This window comes from Chiroxiphia lanceolata, chromosome 28, assembly GCF_009829145.1.
Source record: "Chiroxiphia lanceolata isolate bChiLan1 chromosome 28, bChiLan1.pri, whole genome shotgun sequence".
Taxonomy (NCBI): domain Eukaryota; kingdom Metazoa; phylum Chordata; class Aves; order Passeriformes; family Pipridae; genus Chiroxiphia; species Chiroxiphia lanceolata.
The window spans coordinates 176,373-199,080 of record NC_045664.1 but is presented as its reverse complement, the minus strand read 5'-3'; the positions used below and the strand labels follow the sequence as shown (position 1 = coordinate 199,080).

General features: G+C 63.0%; 1 protein-coding gene across 8 annotated transcripts; it reads right to left on the bottom strand.

The window, feature by feature from the left end:
- Nucleotides 1-198: 198 nt before the first annotated feature.
- On the bottom strand, nt 199-20,594 carry CAMK2B (calcium/calmodulin dependent protein kinase II beta). 8 transcript variants are annotated; one of them, XM_032712514.1, is made up of 21 exons: nt 20,460-20,586; nt 17,689-17,783; nt 14,959-15,018; nt 14,530-14,584; nt 14,363-14,428; nt 12,169-12,241; nt 11,392-11,494; nt 10,882-10,965; nt 10,362-10,456; nt 10,014-10,136; nt 9,844-9,927; nt 9,110-9,152; nt 8,589-8,663; nt 6,648-6,688; nt 6,501-6,572; nt 5,000-5,044; nt 4,682-4,730; nt 1,983-2,058; nt 1,786-1,880; nt 1,170-1,404; nt 199-1,101 (listed from the first exon to the last, which is right to left on the bottom strand). In XM_032712514.1, exons 1-20 carry the CDS (start codon nt 20,522-20,524, stop codon nt 1,172-1,174), a joined length of 1,632 nt encoding a protein of 543 aa, XP_032568405.1. In that variant the 5' UTR covers nt 20,525-20,586; the 3' UTR covers nt 199-1,101; nt 1,170-1,171. The 8 variants fall into 8 exon arrangements, with proteins under 8 accessions (XP_032568405.1, XP_032568406.1, XP_032568408.1 ...); XM_032712515.1 differs by having other exon boundaries at nt 199-1,074; XM_032712517.1 differs by having other exon boundaries at nt 6,648-6,685.
- Nucleotides 20,595-22,708: the final 2,114 nt, after the last annotated feature.

Genomic DNA, 22,708 nt, shown 5'->3' with positions numbered 1-22,708 from the left:
CCCCTCCCACCCCCTCTCCCGCCCCAGCCAAAACCAGCCCCCAGTACAGAGGGGACACCCCGGGGGAATCGCGTGGGGATCACCAGGAGCGAGGTGATGCATCCCCAGGGATGGGGATTGGGGTGACAGGGTGCCCCCATAGTGCTGGCTGGGCGTGTGTGTGTGGGGGGTGTGCGATGTGCTGCCGGTGCCCCTGTGCTGGGGGGGCCCCGGCGGAGCAGCCTGTGCCCCCTTAAGAGACCCGTTCTCTTAGTCTAAAGTGCTTCCGATGCCGCGTCAGTGCTGGCTGGATCGTCCCGAGCCCCCCGCCCTGAACCCCAACACCCCCTGGCTGCCCCCAGCCCCCTGACATGGCACCCACATCCCCCTGCCAAAACCTGCCAGCACCTGGAGCTGGCACCCGGGATACGGGGTGCTGGGGGAGGACAACCAGCGGGATGGGGACTGGGGATGGGAGTGTGACCGAGGGACCTTCCCACAGCCACCCACGTATTCCCTGCGCAGCAGTGCCCGGGATCAGCCTCGGGCCCCCAGGGGCAGGGCTGGACTGGGGGGACAGGGAGAGTCTGTGTGTGTCCCCCTCACCTCACTCACCCCCTGGCAGCCCCCGTGGCTGGGGACCCCCACGGGAATTCAAAAATAAAGAGCTCTCTCTATGTACAGGGGCCGGGGCAGGACAGAGCAAAGCGGAGCCCAAAGAACAACATCCACCACCAGCGACAGCGACACGCCACGAGCACAGCCGGGAGGGGGGCCGGGACCCCCCCTGCCCCCCCAGGAGAGACGGGCAGAGAGGGGGGGCTGAGCCCCCCAGTGCCCCGCCTGTGGCCGAGCGGCTGGGTTGGGTTTGGGGGTGTGGGTGGGGTTGGGATTGGGGTCGGTTTTCCCCCTGTTTTTTTTTTCGTTGTCTTCCTCGTTTTCGGCGTTTTTTTTGTCTTTTTGTTTTCTGCAAACACAGGCACTGGAGGGGGAGGAGCAGGGGCCAGGGCGGGGAGGGGACAGGCATGCGGACGCGTGCTTCGGGGGGCCGCAGCTCCGGCTGCCGCCTCGGCTCCCATCGCCGTCTCCGTCGGGCTGGAACCAGGACAGCCATGGCGAGCTCTGTGGGGACACCCCGGTGAGCCACAACTGGGGCTCCCCACCGCCCCAAACCCCGATCCTGCCCTCACCTTCACTGCAGCGGGGCAACAGGGGCCCCCGAGCCGTGGAAGTGGACGTTCTGCCACTTGCCATCGCGGCGGTGCCAGACGCGGGTCTCCTCGGACTGGCTGGTGCGGGGCCGGCCCTGCGCGTCGATGTACTGGGTGAGGCGGATGTAGGCGATGCAGGCCGCGTCCTCCCCGATGACGTGCACGTGCGGGTTCAGGATGGTGGTGTGGATCGGCTTGTTGTTCTTGGAGAGCACTGCAGGGGGGCCAAGGTCAGCAGGGCAGGGCACGGCACGGGCAGGGGGGTGTGCACAGATGGGGGCAGCGAAGGGGTGAGGAACTGGCGGGGGGAATGGGCGGGGATGGTGGCAGTGCAGGCGGATGGATGGCCCAGCAGGGTATGGCTAGGGACAGGCAAGAGAGGTGACCAGGGTGGGCAGGCAGTGGGCAAGAGACAGGAAACAGGCAAGGGCCAGTGAAGTAGACAGGCAGGGACACAGCATGAATAGGGATGGGCTGGATACAGAGAGGGTGGGCAGAGCAGGCAGGATGGGCAGGGCACGGGCAGGGCACAGGCAGGGCAGGTGGTGCAGGCAGCACAGGCAGGGCAGGTGCCACTGGCGGGTCAACCACTCACAGTTTTCAAAGTAGAAGCGGTGGAAGTCCATCCCTTCCACCAGGTTGCCCAGTGCCTCGGGCTCAAAGGAGGTGAGCCCCGGGTCGCAGATCTTCCTGCAGGGAGCAGATGAGAGCGGCCCAGCACCGCCCCACCAGGCCCCACCCCACCAGGCCCCGGCCCCCCCGGCCCGTCCCCACCAGACCTGCCCCACTCACGCGTAGGCCTCGAAGTCCCCGTTGTTGACCGCCTCGATGAGCTGCTCCGTGATCTTGATGATCTCCTGCTTGCGGGCTGGGGGCACGTCACTGTCACTGCCACTGCCCCCGCCCCGCGGGGACACCGTGGGGGGCGGTGGACGGGATGTTGGGATGGACGTGGGACATAGAGGGGAGGCATGGGGACAGACACAGGGACAGACAGACCTTGGGGGCAGACAAACCTTGGAGACAGACAGACAGACCATGGGGACGGACCATGGGGACAGACACAGGGACCATGAGGAGAGACAGACAGCCCTTGGGGACAGAAGGACCTTGGGGACAGACAGGGACCACTGTGCTCCCAAGGCCCCCATAGCTCTGCCACGAGTATCTGCATGATCCTCTCAGCATGTCTCAGCGCTACACCAGTGCCACCCCAGCATGTCCCAGTACCCTCCCAGCATGCTCAAGCATCCCAGTGCCCACTCAGCACTTTGCAGTAGTTCCTAGTGCACCCCACTGTTATCCCTGCAAGTCCCAGTACATCCCAGTGCCATTCTAGCACAACCCAATACAGCCAGTTCCATACCAGTGCCTCCCAGTGCTATCCCACTATCTCAGTGCCATTCCAGTGCATCCCAGTACTATCTCAGTTCCATGCAAGTGCAACCCAACACATCCTAGTCCTATTGCACCCTAATCCTACTGCATCCCAGAGTATGCCAGTGCATCCCAGAGCTACTCCTGTGCCCTCTGATACATCACAGTGCATCCCAGTGCCATCCTATTGCCTCCCAGTGCCTCCTAATACATCCCAGTTCCATCATGGTGCAATCCTACCGCATTCCAGTGCCATTCCACATCTCAGTACTATTCCAGGGCATCCCAATACACCCCACTTTATACCAGTACATCTCAGGGCCATCCCAGCACATTTCAATGCAAAACAGTGCCAACCTACTGTGTCCCAGTGCCCTTCCAGCATATTCCAGTTCAGCCCAGTTCCATCCCAGTGCATCCCAGCATCATGCTGTTGAATTCCAGTGTGTCCCAGTGCAATCCCAGTATGTTCCAGTATCATTCCAGTGTAGCCTGCTCCACTACATCCCAATGCCTCATTTCATCCTGATGCCACCAGTCATCCCAGTTTCATCCTAGTGCATCCCAGTGCCACTCCAGTGCATTCCAACACATCCCATTTCCATCCCAGTATGTCCCAGTACTACTCCAGAGCATATTAGTACACTCAGTACACTCCAGTTTATCCCAGTGACATCCCACTACATCTCAGTGTCACAGTACGTGTCTAAGTGCTATTCTAGTGCATCCCAATACATCCCAGTACATCCCAGTTCTATCCAGAGCACCTCTTGGTACCATCCTAGCATGTCCCAGAATCATCCCAGTGCATCCCACTGCCACCTCAGTGCATGTCAGTGCCACACCAGTGTATGCCAATGCACCCCAATGCCACCCCAGTGCATGTCTGTCCATCCCCATGCCTTCTCAATGAATCCCAGTGCCTTTCCAGTACATTCTAGTGCATCCCAATACCACACCAGTCCATCTCAGTGCAACTTAATGCACCTCAGTGCCATCCTAGCCCCATTCCAGAGCATCCCAGTGCTGTCCCAGTCTGGTCCCATGTGTTTGTAGTGCATCCCAATCCATCCCAGTGCCATCTCATTGCACCCCAATGCAACCTAGTACCATCCCAGTGCATCCCAGCATGCTCCCAGTGCATCCCAGTGATGTCCCAATGCACCCTGGAGGCATCTCAGGTCCATCCCAGTGCATCCTGGTGCCATCTGAGTGCATCTCAATGCATCCTGGGTGTCATCCCAGCTCCATCCTAGTGCATTCCAACTGTCTCCCAGTGATGTCACAGTGCAACCCAATGAGTTCTTTTGCCATCCCTGTGCCATTCCAGTGCAACTTAGTGCCATCCCAGTGCCATCCCAATGCATCCTGGTGCCATCCCAGATCCCTCCCAGTGCATTCCAGTGTTGTCCCAGTGCATCACAGTGCAACCTCAGTGCACCAATGGCATCTTGGTGCCATGCCAGTTCCATCCCAGTTCATCCCAGTGCAACTTAGTGCCAATCCAGTGCATCCCAGCTCTATTCCAATGCATTCCATCCAGCACACTCCCAGTGCATCCTAGTGCCACCCCAATGCATCCTGGTGCCATCCCAGTGCATTCCGGTGCTATCCCAGTGCATCCAAGCATGGTCGCAGTGTCTCAACATCATTCCAGTGCACCCCAATGCATCCTTTGCCAACCCAGTTCCATCCCAATGCATCCCAGTGAACCAAATGCACCCTGGTGCTAGCCCAGTTCCATTCCAGTGCACCCCAATGCATCCTAGTGCCATCCAAGTGCATCCCAGCTCCATCCCAGTGCATTCCAGCACACTTCCAGTGCACTCCAATGCATCCTAGTGCTAAGCCAGTGCATTCCAGAACTGTTTGAGTGCATCCCAGTGCCATCCCAGCGCATCACTGTGCCATCCCAGTTCCTCCCGGTACCATTCCAGTGCACCCCAATATATACTGGTGCCATCCTATCACCACCCCAGGGCATTCCAAGACACTCCCAGTGCATCCCAGTGCCATTCCAGTGCAACCCAATGCATCCTAGCACCCCAGTGCATCCCGCGGGGCTCCCTCCCAGTGCGTCCCAGTGCATCCCCACCGCCCCCAGCGCCCGTCACCTTTGGTGTCCTCATCCTCGATGGTGGTGTTGGTGCTGTCGGATGACTCCTGCCCGTGGGACGGCGGCGGTGGGGGGGAGACACAAACAGGGGGGTCAGACCTGGCCTTGGGGGGATGGGGAGGGGGGACGAGCCCAGTCGGGGCTTGGCAGGACCCCAACGATGCCAGACACCGTGGGAGGACCCCGCTGTCACCGCGCCCTGCGTGCATTCCTCATCCATGTCACCCCCCGCCCCACGCCATGGCTGATGCTGGGGGGAGGATGGAGGCGGAAAGCGGGGACTCCCAGCCCCGGGGATGGCGGGGGGCAGCAATACCTTGATGCCGTCTGCAGGGTTATGAATTACAGTAGTTTGAGGCTCCTACAGGAGAAGGGGGAGAGACAGAGGCGGGGGGGAAGCGAGAGCCCGGAGGGGGAACAACGAGGGGGGACGACGAAGCGAGCAGCACGTGGACAGGGGCGAGGAGAGACCCAGACCGGATTTGGGAAGGGCAGAAGGGGGAAGAGAAGCAGAGAGTCATTAGTCCAGCAAAGCCAAATGGTTTAATTCACAGACGTTGAGGGGGGAGAAAAGGGGAGAAGGGGGGGCAGAGCAGTGGGGAAAGACGCAGTGAGAGGCTGAGGGGACGGGTTGGGCTGGGGGGCAGCGCCCATGTCCTGCATCCCAGTGCCCAGGGGCTGCACTCACCATGCATCTGTCCTGAACACCCTCGTGTCTGCATCCCAACCATCCTGTCTGCATCCATGAGCATCCCTCAGCCTACATCCAGACCATCCCTGTGCCTGCATCCCAACCATACCACCGCATGCATCCCAAGCATTCCTCAGCTTTCATCCTGACCATCCCGCAGCCAGCATCCCAAACATCCATCATCCCCAGCATCCCCCTGCCTGCAACCCACCCTCACTGTGGGGGCTGCGCATCCCTTTCTCCATATCTCACACTCACTGACCAGCTGGGCATCCGTTCACTGGTGTCCAGCACTCTGTGCCAGTTGGACATTGCCCTGCATGTATCCTACCTTTATGGTACCATCCCTCTGCCCTTATGCTGCACCCCCTGTGCCACCCAGGTCATGATGGGCACCCCTGTGCCCACATCCTGCACCCACCTTGCTGTTGGCATCAGCAGAGCACACCTGCATCTTGCACTTGCTGCTCCAGATGTGCCCCCCTTTCCCTCTGTCCTGCACTCCCTGTGAAAGCCGGGCAGCCCTGTGCCCACATCCTGCACTTACCTCACCTGTAGGCTTGTGGTCAGCACCCCCATCCCTGTGCACCCTGCACCCACCTTGCCACCTGCACAGTGGAGCACCCACGGTCCTACCCTTTGCCCACCTCGTCATTGTGTCACTGGGATCCTCGTGCCCATGTCCTGCATGGAGTTGTCCTCATTACGGGGCATTCTGTGCCTGTACCCTGCACCCACCTTGTCCCCACGGTGGAGTATCCACATGGCTGTGCCCTGAACCCACCTTGCTGCCCCCATGGCAGGAATGTCTCTGCGCCTGTTTCCAGCACCTACCTTGTGCCCATGGTGGGGCACCCATGTGACTGTGTCCTGCACCCATGTCACTGTCTGCTGGGGAGGACACGGGGCTGTCCATGTGCCCGCACCCTTCACCCACCTCGTCTGTGCAGCGGGGTCACCCCATGCCCATGTCCTGCACACCCCTCTCCGTCCTCGGGACACCCCCTCCCCAGCACCCCCGGGAACAGCTGGTCAGGGGGTGCGCATGGCAATGGATGGGATGGGCTGGTGGGATGGATCCAGTGGGATGGGGAGTCTCGGGGGCTGCAGGGTGGGGGGCACCTACCAAGGCAGCAGGTGGGAGGGTCCCCTTGGGACTGGTGACACCGGCGCTGCCTTTGGTGCTGTTGGTCTGGGGCTAGAGGGGAGAAACACGGGTGGCTCAGTGGCACAGGGGGAGCAGCCCACCCCGGCCCCCCTGCTGGCCCCTCACCTTCACGCCATCCGCCTTCTTGTTCAGTAAGCTCTTAGCTGCTGCGGAGGGAGAGAGTGTTAGTGCTGCCCCCCGGGACAAGGGACACTGTATGTTCCCCCAAACCCAGACCCTTCCGGCCATCCAACCTGATCCCACCCTGGGTGCTGGCAGCACTCACCATCCCCCTGTTGGGGAGGGGGGACATGCTAGGAGGGGTGTGACCCCGTCCTGGGGGTGTTCCCATACTGGGGGGAGTCCCCACGCTGGGAGGGGTGTCCCCATTAGGGTCCCTCGGACCTGGAGGGGTCCCCAACCTCAGGGAGACCCCCATCCTGGGGGAAGGGAGTGTCCCCATTCAGAGAGGGGTGTCCCCTACCTTCAGGGTTTTTCCCTATCCTGGTGGGTGTTCCCATCCTAAGAGAAGGTTCCCAAACTCGAGGGGGGTCCCCAACTGGGGGGGGGGTGTTGTCCCCATCATGGGAGGGGTGTCCTCAGCCTCTGGGGATCCCCATCCAGGTGTGATGTCCCCCTTCTGGGGGGGTCCCCAAACTTGGTGGGTCCCTAGACTGGAGGAAGGGGGTGTCCCCAACTTGGGGAGGGTCCCCATCCTGGTGGCCCCCATGTGGGGGGCGCAGGACTGGCTTACCTTGGAGAAATGCAGAGAGGAAAGCGAGAGAGAGGAGGGGGAGGGGGGCAAGAGAGAAATGGGGGAAAAGGAGGAAAAGGGGAAAAACATAAAAAAAGAACATAAAAAAAAGATGAGTTGAGTATGGGGTGTGTGGGGGGACACAGCCACCTGTGCCCCCCCGTGTCTCCCTGGAGGGGGACAAGGATGGGCGCAGGGATGAGCATCTGTCACTGCTATCACAATCTCTGGCCACTGGTCGGGTGGGGGGGGCTGGGGACATGGGGGCCAAAAGTGGCTATGAGGGGGTGGGCTGTGTCACCTTAAGCATCCTCGTAGCTCCTCCAAGCTTGGGGAACCCCCCAGTTGTCTCACAGGTTAGAGCGGGGCTGTGTGGTGACAAGTCCAGTGACGGCGGGGTGGCACCAATCAGAACCCAAGGGGGGGGCATATGAGGGGAGGAGGGGACACCCCACCCCTCCCCCCATGGATCTATGTCCCCCCAGGGGTCCCTGGCAGGGTGTCCCCAAGGGTCCTGGTCCCTCCTCTGAAAGCAGGCGGGCACTGAGAGGTGGGGTTTTAAACCAGAGCCAAACTGGGGGGGCTGGGGGGGACCCCTGGCAGGGGGGCAGTGGTAGCCCTTTAGGGGGGTGTGGTTTAAGACCCGCCGAGTGTTTCACGGTGTCACAAACACTGGCTGCAGCTCTCGGAAGCTGGGGTGGGGGGTGGCCACATGCGGGGGGAGTCACATGCGGGGGGAGTCACGTGTGGGGGGGGGGTTGGCACATGCAAGGGAGGGACATGCAGGGTGGGGACACAGGGGGACACAGGACATGCAGCCAGTTTGGCCCCCTCCATTCACTGGTGTGCCCCCACTGTGTGCATAGAGGGAGCAGTGCCACGGGGTGGGAGCAATGGTGGGGGGGGGACACCCTAGAATTATCTCCCTGCCCCCAACTCCCCATTGCTGGCCCAGGTAGGGATCCTGGGGACGCCACCACTGTATGTGCCCCTTCAGGGACCACTGGCCAGGGCACAAGCACCCAGCAGCCCCCTCCATGGGATGGGGGGTGGGGCAGAGACCCCCCCAGGGCGTCAGCAGGGGGGACAGTGGCATTTCTCGGTGGAGAGGGGGAGAGGCTGCAGGGTGAGGAGGGGGCAGTGCAGGGGGGCCATGCATGCGCTCCGATTTCCGAGGAGGGCACCCGAAACCTGTTGGGGAGGGGGAGGTGGGGAAGAGGATGGTTGGGAGAAGAGGGGGACGTGGGGATGAAGGATCCGGGGACACACAGAGACCAAGCGGGGCCGGGGGGGCCCTTTGCGGACGCGTCTACCTTGTTCCACCAGCCCCAGGGGGGCCCCGGCGGCGGCCGCCGACATGGTCGGAGGAGCGGTGGTCTGTCTGCCCACTGCGGGCCACGAGAGAGAGAGAGAGGGAGCAGAGCTCCTGTTAGGGGGCTGGGGGGGCTGCAGCTGGGACCCCCAACTTCCACCCCCCCAACGAGAACTCTTAGGGTGCCCATCACCCTGGGCTCAGGCCTGGAGTGGTTGGGGATGCTCCGTCCCCCTCCCCGTGTCGCCCCCCACCAGCCACCGGAGTGGGGGGGGACACACGGGGACCGGGCACTACCTGCTGCTGTGTGTGTGGGGCAGGGGGGGCCGGGTCCTGCCCCCACCTTGGCTACCACACGCCCCGTCCTCGCCGATGGGGAAAAAATGGGGGGGTTAAGGTGGGGGGAGGGGAGAAAGAGAGAAAGACAGCGACAGAGAGAGGGGGGCACCAGCCCAGGGGGGAGCTGTGGGCAGGGGTGCTGTGGCCCCTGGCCCCCCCGGCCAGCAGGCGCCCCCTCCTTACCTGAGAAGTTCCTGGTGGCCAACATAGTGGTGAGGATGGCACCCTGTGGGGAAGGGCACAGTGAGGGGAGGGGGCATGGGGGTGAAAAAGGGCAGGAGGGGTCCTGGGAGGAGGGAATGGGACAGGAGGAGTGGAATGGGGAGGGAAGTGGGGTGATGGGATATGGGGTCCAGGATGAAGGGGGAAGGGATGGGCGGTGCAGGGTGGGGCCCACGGGACTGAGAAGTGCGAGAGGGGGCTGCAGGATGAGGGGGCAGGATGGAGCCATGGGATTGGGCAGTGGGATGGAGGGTGCAGGATAGGGGGGCGGCACGAGGGGGGGTAGGCTAGAACCATGGCATGGGGACACATACTGTGCAGGGGCAGGATGAGACCGTGCCACACTGGGTGTCACTGGGATGGGACCGCAGCCCACGGCAGAGCAGTGGGCATGGCCAGGGTGGGAACCACTGGAATGGGACCATACCCCATGGGAACACACCAGATGGCCCTGGTGTGTGCCAGGATGGAAGCATGCACTGGGCACGGCCAGGACATAGGGCCAGTCCCACAGCAGGTGGGCAGGGTCCCACAGCGGGTGGGCAGGGTCCCACAGCGGACAAAGCAGGGTCCCACAGTGGACAGGGCAGGGTCCCACAGCAGGCTGGGCAGGGTCCCGCAGGAGAGCCCCATGGACACACAGGGTGGTGCCAGGGGGACAAGTACCATCTCCAGCCCATGCTTTACCCCCTCACCTTGAGCTTCCTCCGGGCGTTGAACTTTTTCAGGCACTCCACTGTTTCCTGCCTGTGCATCATGGAGGCCACGGTGGAGCGTTGCTGTGGGGGACAGCAGGGTCAGCGCCAGGTGCTACTGGCCACTGGGCCAGAGGGACACGCACCAGTGGGGGACACGTGGCACTTACGCAGACCCACGGGTGCTTGAGTGCCTCGTGAGCTGTGATACGCTTGGCGGGGTTGATGGTCAGCATCTGGTTGATGAGGTTTTTTGCTTCAGGGGTGACCGTGTCCCACTCGGGCGAAGGGAACTGGGGGGAAACAGGGACACAGAAGGCTGACAGTTCTGGAGGGGTAGCCCCATGGCAGCCGTGTCCCTCCGTGTCCACACATCCCCAACCAGCCACTGAAGGTGTGGTCCAAAGCCATCCCCCCCAGCTTTTGCCCACTGGGATTAGCTGTAGCATCCCTCAGTAGGTTCTGGAGTTAACGGGTTGGCCATCACAGCACGGGGGGTCCTGGTACTGGGAACTTACGTCATAGGCCCCGGCCTTGATCTGTTGGTAGAGTTTGTGCTGGTCCTCATCCCAGAACGGTGGGTAGCCCACCAGGAGGATGTACAGGATGACCCCTGGGCCAGGGAGAGCAGGGTCAGGGGGGTGCAGGGACCCCCAGCCACCCCCTGGCTCCCTCCGTCCATGTGGTGTCCCCACGACACAGCAGTGATCCCAGCGTGGCCTGTCCCCATGCTGCCAGGATGGCACCCGCCAGGAGAGTGCGGCACGGCCGGGGCACATGGCACAGGATGGCCATGGGATGGGGACAGGGATGGGACCAGGATGGGACTGGGACAGAGATGAGACAGGAACTGGGATGGGACCAGGGTGAGACTGGGATGGGAATGGGATGAGACTAGGATGGAGCCAGAAAGGGGCCAGAATGGGAGTGGGGCGGAATCACAATGAGATCAGTCAGAGATTAGGCAGGGATGGGGCAGGGATTAGGATGGGATTGGGCAGGGACTAGGAAGGGATTGGGGCAGGGATGGGCTCTTACCGCATGCCCAGATGTCCACAGGTTTGCCATAGGCCTCTTTGCGCAGAACCTCAGGGGACAGGTAACCGGGCGTGCCTGCGAATCCTGGGATGGGACAGAGACGAGTGAGCCACGGCAGGCGGGGACAGGGAGGGAGCACGGGGCAGGACACAGGGGCACAGGACCGGGACATGGGCATGGGGCAGGGATGTGCTGGGCATGGGAGGATGTGGTGGGCACAGGGCAGGATGCTGTGGGTGCAGGGTACGGACATGGTGGGTATGGGATGGGGCTGTGGTGGTGTCCTGGTTTCAGCTATGGTAGAGTTAATTTCTTCTCAGTAGCTGTTACAGTGCTGTGTTTTGTGGGCACAAGAGAACACAGTGGGAACAAGGCAGGGACTCAGTGGATATGGGACAGGGACAGGGCAGGCATGGGCAGAGACATGGTGGCCACGGAAGGGACACGGTGAGCAGGACACGTTGGGCATGGGCCAGGGCTGTGGGGGGGACAGGGGGCAGCGGCACTCACCAAACCAGGCCTGTTGATCCCCCTGCACCTCAATGGCAAGGCCAAAGTCCGCCAGCTTCACCGCTGCCCCTTTGCACTTGCTGGCCAGGAGCAGGTTCTCTGGCTGTGTGGGCACCAGGCACAGAGAGCACCAGGCATGGGCAGCACAGGGCACAGGTACGGGAGGTGGGGAGGGAGAGGAGGGATGGGGGAAACAGAAGGGCTTTGCAGTTGCCATTGAACATGTCCTGCCTGTTGGCCGGCTGTGTGCCGTGTGCCTGCAGCCATGGGCACCCTCTACCACTGGCCCAGGGTGCCGGGGAGCACAGCCCCACGGCCAGCTCAGGGTCACCCCATGTCCCACTCGCCTCATCTCATTATCCCCTTGTATCCCACCCACCATCCCCCCATATCCCTCCATCCCCCCATATCCCACCATCCTCTGGTATCCCCCCCCCCCCCAATATCCCACCCACCATCCCGTGTCCTGTCTTGACCTCACCCCCACCCCCAGCCAGCTCACGCCCCCCAACAAGGCCGTAGCAAGCAGGGGGCTCACGGTGAGCCCCCCCAGCAGCACAGGACCGTGCCATGACTGAGGGGGTCACGTGCACCCCCAGAAAAGGAAGATGGCAGCTGGGGGTGCTCAGAGCAGAGGGGATCCCCCAACCCCGGCGAGATCTCAGTGCCCCCCAGGACCCACTGAGCCAGGGCCCACCCCATGCTGTGGGGACCCTGAGAGCTGGGCTGGGGGAGAGGGGCAGAGGGACAGATGGGGATCTGGGGGGACACACTCACCTTGAGGTCCCTGTGGACCACCCCCATCTGGTGACAGTGCAGGACGGCCTCCAGGATCTGCTGGATGCAGTGGCTGCATGCAAACGGGGGGGGGTCAGGAGTATGCTGCTCCCTCATCTCCCACACTCTCTGTCTGGGACCTGCAGCCCCAAACTGGCCCCCTGCCCCACTGCTGGGGCCCCCCTGCACCGCAGAGGGAGCTGACAGAAACAAGTGGTAACCTTAGATTGGGGGGTGCGGAATGCACCCTCTGTACCCCTGCCAGGGGCTCACTCCTGGGGGAAGGGCCACTCCTTGGGGATCACTGCCTGGAGGAGTCACCAGGAGAGGTTTCACTTCAGGGGGTCGTTGAGCGGGGATCACACCTGGGGTGGGTCACTGCTTGGGGGTCATTCCTTGGGGGTCACCCCTGGAGGGGTTTACTGCTTGGGGGGTCACTCCAGAGTTGTCACCCCTGAAGGATCACTCCTGGGGGCATCACTGCCTGGGGGGGTCACTGCCTGGGGGTCATCAGTGGCTGGGGGTTCATTCCTGAGGGGAAGTCACCGCCCAGGGGTCACCTCTCAGTGCCCACCAGGTGAGCTCCTATCTTGGCATGGAGCCACTGGGGATCACCCCAGTGGTGCTTTTGTGTCCCACCCCTGCCCCCCACGGGGGCCTCCCCATCCCTGCTGCCACCCAGACGCCGGGGTCCCCCAGACAGGACTCACGGGGTGGGGGGACAGGGGGTACGGGGGGGGGGGGCAGATGGAGACGAGACAAGAAAGAAAGAGGGAAGGAGCAGGGAATGAGAGCCTGAAATGGGGGTGAAGGGGAGGGTTCCCACCCAGCTGGGGGAGGAGGGGCATTGGGGGGGCAATCTCCCTGTAAGGGGGGGGCAAAAAGAGGGCGGTTGGGGAGAAAAAAGAGTGAGGAGAGAGCCCCACAGCTGGGTCCTTGCGAGCGGAGCAGGGGGCTGGGAAGCGGGGGCTGCGGCGGGCGGGGGCAGCGCAGGGGGCACGGCTCCCCCGGCCCCCCCCCCAGATACTGACCTGCGGCTCCCTCTGCTCAGGGGCAAAGTGATGGGTGGGAGGAACGCGGGCAAAGAGCTCATGGACACAGTGACTGCAAAACAGAACGGGGGGCGGGGGCAGGGGCGGGGGGGGCAGGATGGAGGGTTAGGGTTGGGAGAGGGGTCAGGATGGGGCAAAGGGGGTGGGAGGTGGGCAGGATGGGGCCACGGGGGATCGGGATGGGGCGGCAGGATGGAGAGGCAGAGGGTGGGGAGGACAGGATGGGGGTTGGGATGGGGGGGCAGGAGGGAGAGGCAGGGGGCGGGAGGCAGGTTGTGGATAAAGGTGTGGAAGGGGGGTGGCAGGATAAGGATAAAGAGAGGGCAGGATGGGGTGAAGGGATTAGGGGGTGGAGGATGGAGGGGTAAGGGTTGGGAGAAGGGGCAATATGGGGGATCAGGATGAGGTAAAGGGGGTGGGAGTCAAGAAGGAAAGTCGGGGTGGGAGCAAGTTGGGGGTAAAGGGATGGGAGAGGGGGGCAGGAGAGGAGGATGGGAGGAAACAGAGGCAGTTTGGGAGGCAGGGGAGTTGTAGGAGGCAAAACAGAGGGCGAGGGGTGCCGTGGGGGAGCAGTGAGCAGAGGGCAGCGGTGGGAAGGACGAATGGACACACGGATGGACACACGGACACGCACAGAGCCCGAGCGACACGTGATGGGAGACAGGAGGGACAGAGGGATGAGGGTATGGATGGAGGAGGTGGGGGTACAAGGTGGGACGGGGGTGGGGATCGGAGATGGGGGGAACGAGAGAGGGAGAGAAACAATGTTGTGAAAGCCCGGAGACCACGGAGAGAGGCACACGGCGGCACACAGGGCACTGGGGGCTGGGGACGGCATCAGGGGGCCCTGGGGGCCCCCCACTCGCCACCAGCCCCCCCGCACAGGTCATGACAGTGCCAGGCCTCAGTGGCAGAGAGGAGAGCATGGGGTGGCGAGTGGGACATAGGGGAGCCCCACCCAGCAGCAGGACAGAGCTGGTGGAGGGATTACAATAATGGGAAGGTGGGGGGGGCATGCCCCCACCCACTGGGTGCCCCCTGCCTGCCTTGCTGGAGCTGCCCCATCCCTGCAGCCTCCCGGGGTGGGGGGCACTGGAGGGGTGTAGGGGTGTCCGGGGGTTTGGAGGGGCACAGGGCCTCACCTGGCATCAGCCTCGCTGTAGTACTCCCGCGCCACAATGTCCTCAAAGAGCTCACCACCTGTCACCCTGAAACACAGCCAGGCACTGTGTCACCCCAGGACCCCAGGGACCCCCCCAAGACTCCCTGAGCACCCCCCGAACTCCCGGGACCCCCTAGCCACACTCACAGGTCAAAGACGAGGTAATGGAAACCCTCCTCAGAGATACTGTCGTGGAGCCGCACTGTGGGGACCAGACGGGGACAGGGACGGGCTCAGTCTCAGTTCCCAAAGCCCTCCCCAGCCCCCCCCAAACGCTACGAGTGGCACACACACGTGTCTGTGTCACACGCAGCCCACACCCCCACACCCAGAGTGTTCCAACTGTAGCACCCAGCAGGACCTCAGGGGTGAGACTCCACACATCCCTGGAGGGATACCCAGCGTGTGTCCCCAGGGTGTCATCCAGGGTGTCCCTGGGTGGCAATCCACAGGACCCCACATGTTCCCAGGGTGGCACAACCCCGTGGTGGCACCTAGCATGTCCCTGGGTGGCCCCCGGCAGGACCCCAGTGGTGAGACCCCCCAGGTGTCCCCAGGTGTCCCCAGGTCACTCACCGATGTTGGAGTGCTTGAGCAGCCGGCAGATGCGCGCCTCGCGCTCCAGCTTCTGGTGGTCTGGGGGGGGGCAGGGGTCAGGGGGGCACCTGCCCTGCCCCCAACACGCCCCACCCCAGGCATCTGTCCCCGGCCCAGCCTCAGGGAGAGGAGCCACAGGCGTCCCCGTGGGAGGGCACGTGGCTCTGTGCGCGTGTGCAGGTGTGCACAGGGGCCAGGGGTGTGGGCGTGTGCATGTGTGTCTGGTGTGCACGTGTGCAAGTATGTGCAGGTTTGCACGTGTGTGCATGTGTATGTGGGCGTGTACACACGTGTGCAGGTGTGCACCGGCGTGCACAGGTGTGCACGTGTGTATGTTTATGCAGCTGTTCCGTCTGTGTGGGTGTGTATGTGTGAACGCAGGTACACACCTATGGATGGGAGTGTACATGTGGGCAAGCACCTGTGGCTGTACATGTGTGTAGGTGTGCAGGCGTGCGGTTGTATATGTGTGACAGGTGTGCAGGTGTGTGGGTGTGCATGTGTATGGGGGTGTCCGTGTCCAGGTGGGGGTAGCACCTGCAGTTGTGCACATGTGTGGGTGTGCCTCTGTGTGTCTGTACCCATGTGCGCAGTTGTACAGCTGTGTGGTTGTACCTGTGTGCACAGGTGTACACGTGTGTGTGTGTGTGTGGCTGCATCCATGTGCATCACTGTACCTTGGTCTGTGGGTGTGTACTGGGGTGTGCAGCTGTGGAGGTACCTGTGTGTGCAGCTGTACATCCATGCAGCTGTGCCTCTGTGTGACTGTACATGTGTGTGACTGCACTGCCCACTGTAGGAGCACGCACCTGTACCTGTGTGTGCAGCTGCACCTCTGGGTGTGTCTGTACACGAGGAAACAGATATGTGGACAGGTGTGTGCTCTGCTCACATTCCCCCTTGCACATGCATGTGTGTGTGAACACACACAGTTCACACACAGTTCGCACGCACACATTGTGGGCACCCCCCTGCACTCACTGCTCAGCCTGTGCACGCAGCCATGGCCACAGACACACACAGAGCACACCCACCCACCCACCCTGTGTCACTGGACGCTGCCTCTCACCCAGGTGCACCCCCCCAAACACCTACACCCTTGCACACTGTCACACATCCCACATCTGCACAACCCCCTGCTGAGCTGTGTGCACACCCCATCACACCCAACAGGCACCTGCCCTGCTCAAAGGTGTACAACACACAGCAGTGCCCACCCCTGTGCGTACACACACATACACACACACACACACACACTGACACACACCCTACTTGCTCACACCTGGGTGCACACCAAGGACACACACATCTGCACACACACACGTAGGCCCTCTGCTCACAGGTGTGCACTCACACATGTGTACACACACTCCATGAACACACAAACCTGTACATGGACACACGCTGTGAACACAGATCTGTGCACATACACTCAGATACCCTCCACTGCTCACACGTGTGCACAGACCCACCATCACACAAACACCTGTGCACACATACATACACATCACACACACCTGTGTGCACAGAGCTCACACCTGTGCACACAGAGCTCAGACCTTAGTGCATAGAGCTCACACCACTGCATGCACACACAGCTCACACCTGCGCACACACACAGCTCACACCTGTGCACACACACAGCTCACACCTGTGCACACACACGGATCGCAGCTGGGCACACACACACACACACACACACAGAGCTCACACCTGTGCACACAGAGCTCACACCTGTGTGCACACACACACAGAGCTCACAGCTGTGCGCACACACACACACAGAGCTCGCACCTGTGCACACACAGAGCTCACCTGTGCACACACACAGATCACAGCTGGGCACGCACACACACACACAGAGCTCACACCTGTGTATACACACACACAGCTCACATCTGTGCACACACACACACAGAGCTCACACCTGTACACAGAGCTCACACCTGTGTACACACACAGCTCACCTCTGTGCACACACACAGAGCTCACCTGTGCGCACACACAGATCACACATGGGCATGCACACACACAGAGCTCGCACCTGTGCACACATAAACAGAGTTCACAGCTGTGCACACACAGAGATCACCTCTGCACACACACAGCTCACACCTGTGCACGCACACACACACACAGAGCTCACACCTGTACACAAAGAACTCGCACCTGTGTACACACAGAGCTCACACCTGTGCACACACACACAGAGCTAACACCTGTGCACAGAGCCCACACCTGTGTACACATAGAGCTCACACCTGTGCACACACACACAGAGTTCACACCTGTGCACATACACACACAGAGCTCACCTGTGCACATCCCCCCCCGTACACACACACCTGTACACACACACCTGTACACACATACCTGTACACACACACACACGCTGTCTGCTCACATCTGCATACCCAGGATACCCCTCAGGGACAGCCCAGGCTCTGAGGGGCCCCAGGGGAGGCATAGGGGGATAATGGGGAAGGACAGGATCAGACCCCACTCCCTGGAGCACCCCCTCCTCACTGGTACCTGGTGCCACCAGCACCACTGGGGTCACGGCTGTCACAGGTGTCATGGGCATCAGGGTATCTTGGGTACCAGGAGTGTCTCCATAGGTATTGCATGTGGCTGGGCTGGGGTGGCCCCAGGGGTACCCCCAGGTGCTGGGAGGGTCTTGGGGTGTCCCAGGGTTTCTGGGGGACCTACCTCTGGCTGAGAGCTTTTTGGTGTTGATGATCTTGGCGGCGTACTCATGGCCGGTGCAGAGCTTGACGCAGCGCCGGACCACCGAAAAAGCCCCCCTGGGGAGGGACAGGCTCAGTGCCCCCCAAAGGACCGTGGGGGGTGGGCAGGGGGTGGCTCCCACCCGTGACTCAGCACCCGAGGCCAGGGGCTGCACCTGACGTGACTCAGCACCCGGGGGGTGAACCCCGACACGGGGGGGGGGGGGGGGGGGGAAGGGCTGACACCGCTGGGCCCCTGCCATGGGTGCACTGAGGGGGTGCTGGGGGCAGCTGGGGAGGAGAGGCTGAAGGGGGCTCAGTGAAGGTCGGGGGGGTGGCATCATGCAGGGGGTCGCGGGAAGGATCTAGCACTGGCAGCTCGTTGCCATGGGGACAGCAGATGGCCCGGATGGCAGCAGTGGCTGTGGTGGTGGCGGCAATGGTGATGGTGGCGGTGGTGGCACTGGGCACAGGACCCAGCTATGGGTAAGGGGAGCTGGCAGATACCAATACCCCGGGGACAGGGATGGGGATGGGGACACAGACTGGAAGGGGGACAGCGTGGCCATGCCCACGCCAGGCAGCAGCATCCACAGCTCCTCCAAGTGCCAACAGCACCTCTACCCCTCCCATGTCACTGCCTGTTCCCTGCCTGTCCCCTTCCTGACAGGGTCCTCTCCCCCAGGGGGCTCAGGGCAGCATCTGGGCCCACAGAGGGATCTCTACACCAGGCTGGGGACACAGCTGAGTGCAGCAGCACCCTGGCCCTGCCATGGAAAGGGTCCTGTGGGGGACATGTGTGCCCCGGGAAGGGGGGGAGGGCCTGGCTGTCCCCTGCCACCACCCCATGTACCCATGTCCTGGTACACTGAGGGTCCTGGGCTGGCGTGGACAGCCTCTCACCACTGGAGGAAAAGGGGGGATCACCAGAGCCTGGCATCCCTGTCCCCCTGTCCCCTCTCCATGTGGTCCCCAGGACAGGGGACACGGTGGGTGCCAACCCCTGGTTTTCCCCCTCAGTTTCCCCCCAACCAGAGCAATGTCCCCCCAGTCCTGGCGGGGGGGGACACACACATGCGCGGTGGCTGGCGGGTGACACTGAGAGACGGGAGGGGGGGAACAGGACCGTATTGCCATGGCAACCAGGACGGGCTGGATTTTGGGCAGAGCGAGGGAACAGCCTCCGATGGCACCACGTTCCCACCCCAGCACCCCCAAAGGGACCACAGGCACCTCTGCAAAATGTTTCCCCTATATGGGGACAGGGGGATGCACCCCTCCTCACATAGAGATTTGACCCTCCCCCACCCTGTTTTACTCCCCCCTGACCCCTGCCCATGGATCGGAGTGGGAGGATCTGAACCCCCCCATGGCCCTGGGGGCAAATGAGCCCCCCCCCCCCAAAATCAGCTCCTCTTCAGCTCCCCACAACACCCACCACCGGGGGGGTCATGATGCTGGGGGGGCGGTGGGGGTTGGAAGGATCCAAGGGGACAGAGGGGGCCCGGAAGTCTTAAAGGTCCAGAGGGGCCAGGAGGGCTGGAGTCTGTAAGGACCCAGAGAGGGGAGCAGATTTGGGGAGTTATATAAGGCCCAAAGGGGTCTGGTCTAATGGGGGCTGGGAGAGGAGGACGGTTCCTAAGGAGCAGAGGGGAGAGGGATGGGGGGGGTCTATGGAGATGGGGGGGTGGAGCAATGGGGAGATCCATGGGTGTGGGGGGCAAGGGGGTCCTAAAGGAGGGGGTGTCTATAAAGACTCAAGGACGGTCTGGGGAAGGAGGGGTGTCTATTATGAACAGGGGGGGCTGTGAGAATCAGGGATGAGGGTGTCTACTGGAGGAGTCTGGAGTGTTTGGGAGGGCTGCAAGGACCACGGGGGCTATAAGGGCTGGGGGGGAATGGGGGTTGGTAGGGGCTTTGAGGGAGTCTGGAGAGACAGGGGTCTATAAGAAACAGGGGATATGGAGTCATGGGGGGGTCCGTAAAGACTGGGGGGGGAATATGTAGGGATGCACCGGGGTTTGCGAGGATTGTGGGTCTAGAGGAGCAAGGCGGGGCTCTAAGGACTGGGGGGTCTGTAGGAGCCAGGGGCAGAACTGGGAGTGCTGGGGGATCTGTGAGGATTGAGGGGGTTAAAGCGTGATGCGGGGGGGGTCTGTAAGGATGGAGGGTCTGTAGGGTCAAGGACAGCTATAAGGACTGGGGAGGTTCGGGGGGGAAATGTGTAGGGACAGGTGACTGGGGACTGGAGGGGATCTGGAGGGATTGGAGGGGGTCTGGAGTGAACGGGGCTGGGCGAATGAGGACAGATCAGGGGAGTCTTGGAAGGAGGGGGGTCCATAAGGATGGGGGCATCCTTGGGGAAACAAGGGGGCTGCAGGGACTGAGGGGGGACTATAGGGATGCGGGGACCCAGAGGAGCTGAGGGGTCCGGGCCGCCGGAGGGGCTGTTAAGGCCCTCGGAGGGGGGCGGTATAAGGGGGGGGGCGGGGGGGGAGGCAGGGCCAATACCGGGGGGAGGGCAGTACGGGCGGGGGGGGTGGCTGGGCAGGGCCGGTCCCGGGGGGGGCGGGGGGGGGGGGGTTGGTCCCGGGGGGGGGGGCGGGGGGGCCAGTCCCGGGTGTCCCATCCCGGCTGGGGAAGAGGAGGGGGATGCGTCACGTCTGCACCGAGCGGCGTCCCGAGCCCCGGGCAGCGCCCCCCGCCCCCGCCGCTTCCCAGGGCCGGGACCGGGGCCGGGGCCGCCGCCCTTACTTGCCGATCTCCTCGTAGAGCTGGTACTCGTCGGTGAAGCGGGTGCAGGGCACGGTGGTGGCCATGCTGCCGCCGCGCCGCGCCGCAATGAGCCGCCCCGGCACCGGCTCCGCTCGGCTCCGGCTCCGCCCGGCGCGGGGGGGCGGGGGGAGGCGCCGGGCCGGGGGAGGCTCCAGCCCGGGACAGCCTCCGCCGCCCCCCCTCGCTTGGGATCCCCCCAACCCCCTCCCCGGGGCACCCCCCGCCTCGGACCTGCCCCCGCACGCCGGGGGGATCCCCCTTGTCTCCACAAGGGCCCCATAACCAGAACATTCCCCCAGCCGGGACCCCTTTATTCCAAATCACCCCTAGGAGTGGAGGACCCAGCTCTCCCCCCTAAAGGCCCCATATCCAGCCGCCCATCCCCGGGATTCCCCCCTAAATAGCTCTGCATCCAAACCCCGTCCCACGGATTCCTCTCCAGGACCCCAAATCCAGACCCACATCCACCCTCCCCCAAAAGGCCCCACACCCAGACCCCTCCCAAGAATCTCATCCCCCCCCCGAAAGGACCCCAAATCTGCACCCCCCTCCGGATCCCACATTCTCCCCCTAAAAGACCCCAATATCCAGACAAGCCCCTCGAGTACCCTATATCCACGCCCTGCTTTCCACCTCCCCGGGGACAACCCCTTAATTCTCCCCAATACCGAGGCCACCCCTCCTGCATCAGTGTTACCCCAAGTAACCCCTCCAGGCTCCAACCCTTCCCCTCTCTAAGCAAAACATCCGTGAGGGGCCTGGGGGGGGGGGGGGCAAAAACACACACACACACACACACACACACACACACACACACACACACACACACACACACACACACACACACACACACTCGCCTTCCCCAAGGGCACCTTGAAGCCCCCCAGTGCGAGTGGCAGGATGCGGGGTGGATTTTGGTAGGGCGATCACGCACAAAAGGCCTGGAGGCCACCAGCAGTCCCAGAGCCCGGGGTGTCCCCCTTCGCCCGGTGGGTGGGCGCGGCCCCCCCCGTCGCGGGTGGGCGGCGGGCGGCTGGCGCTGCCGTTGCCATGGGGACCGTGGGCGGCCGGGGGGCCGCGGGCCCAGTGTGCACATCACCACCGGGAGATGCCGGCACCGGCGGGGGGGATCCGGGGGCAGCACCCCCAGTGCTGGATGCCCACCACATCAAACCTAGCCAGCCTGTGGGGATCCCATATCCACGCCCCCACACCAAGGACCTCAAAATCCAGCCCCGCCCCTGGATCCCATCTTCCGCACCCCCACGCCCAAGGAACCCCAAAATCCAGCCCCCCTCGGGGTATCCTCTATCCACCCCCTCCCGGGGATCACAAAATCCACTCCTTGCCCCACAGGAATCCCATACCCAGCCTCCCCAGGACCCCAACATCCTCCACATGCCCGGGGCCGATGCTGGCAGAGAGACACCCCAGGCGTCCTCCTCGGGTGCCTCCGTGACTCCCCCACAAGCGAGGCGCTGGGGCAGCGGTCAGGCGCACTTGTCCCCCAGGGATGGTACCGAATCACTCGCAGGCCCCCCGTGAGAAATCTGTTTATTGCAAACTGGGGGTGGGGTGAATGGAGGGACAGGGAGACGGCGGGGGACTCCCAGCCTACCTATCCCAGGGTAGGAGGGGCAGTGGGAAGCTGCAAGAGCCAGGCCGGGCCTGGGGGGAGCCAGGGCTGCCACATCCCCCCTCTCAGACCCCAAAGTACCATGCCAGGGAAGCCCATGTTCCTGGGGCTCCTGCCCACTGGCTGGAGGGGTGGGCTGCTGGCTACAAGGGGTGGGTCTGTAACCACCCCTGAACCCCAGCGCTGTGAGGGACACCCCCACTGCTCCCTGCTGACCCCTGGGGAAGGGGAAGCAAACCCTACAGTCTGGCTGGGGTCTCTGCCCACCCCAGGGTGCCCTGACCACCCTCCAGTGACGGGGTTGGGGGGAAACCAGGAGGAAGACTCCCCCGGGGCTGGGCAGGGTGCAAGGGCAGCACAGACACCACGGGAGACCACAGAGCGGGGTTGGCAAGGGGGTTTGGGGGTGCCAGGTGGGCAGAGTGCAGGCAGGGTGCAGGGCAGGGGAAGGCTCCCCCATGTGTCCCCTCATCCCTGCTGCCCGTACCCAGCACCCAGCCCTGCCCACGAGGGGCAAAGCTGCCCAGAGTCAGGGTGGGGAGGGCTCCACACCCCCAGAAAACCCAAAAGCAGCATCCTCATCCACCAAAAA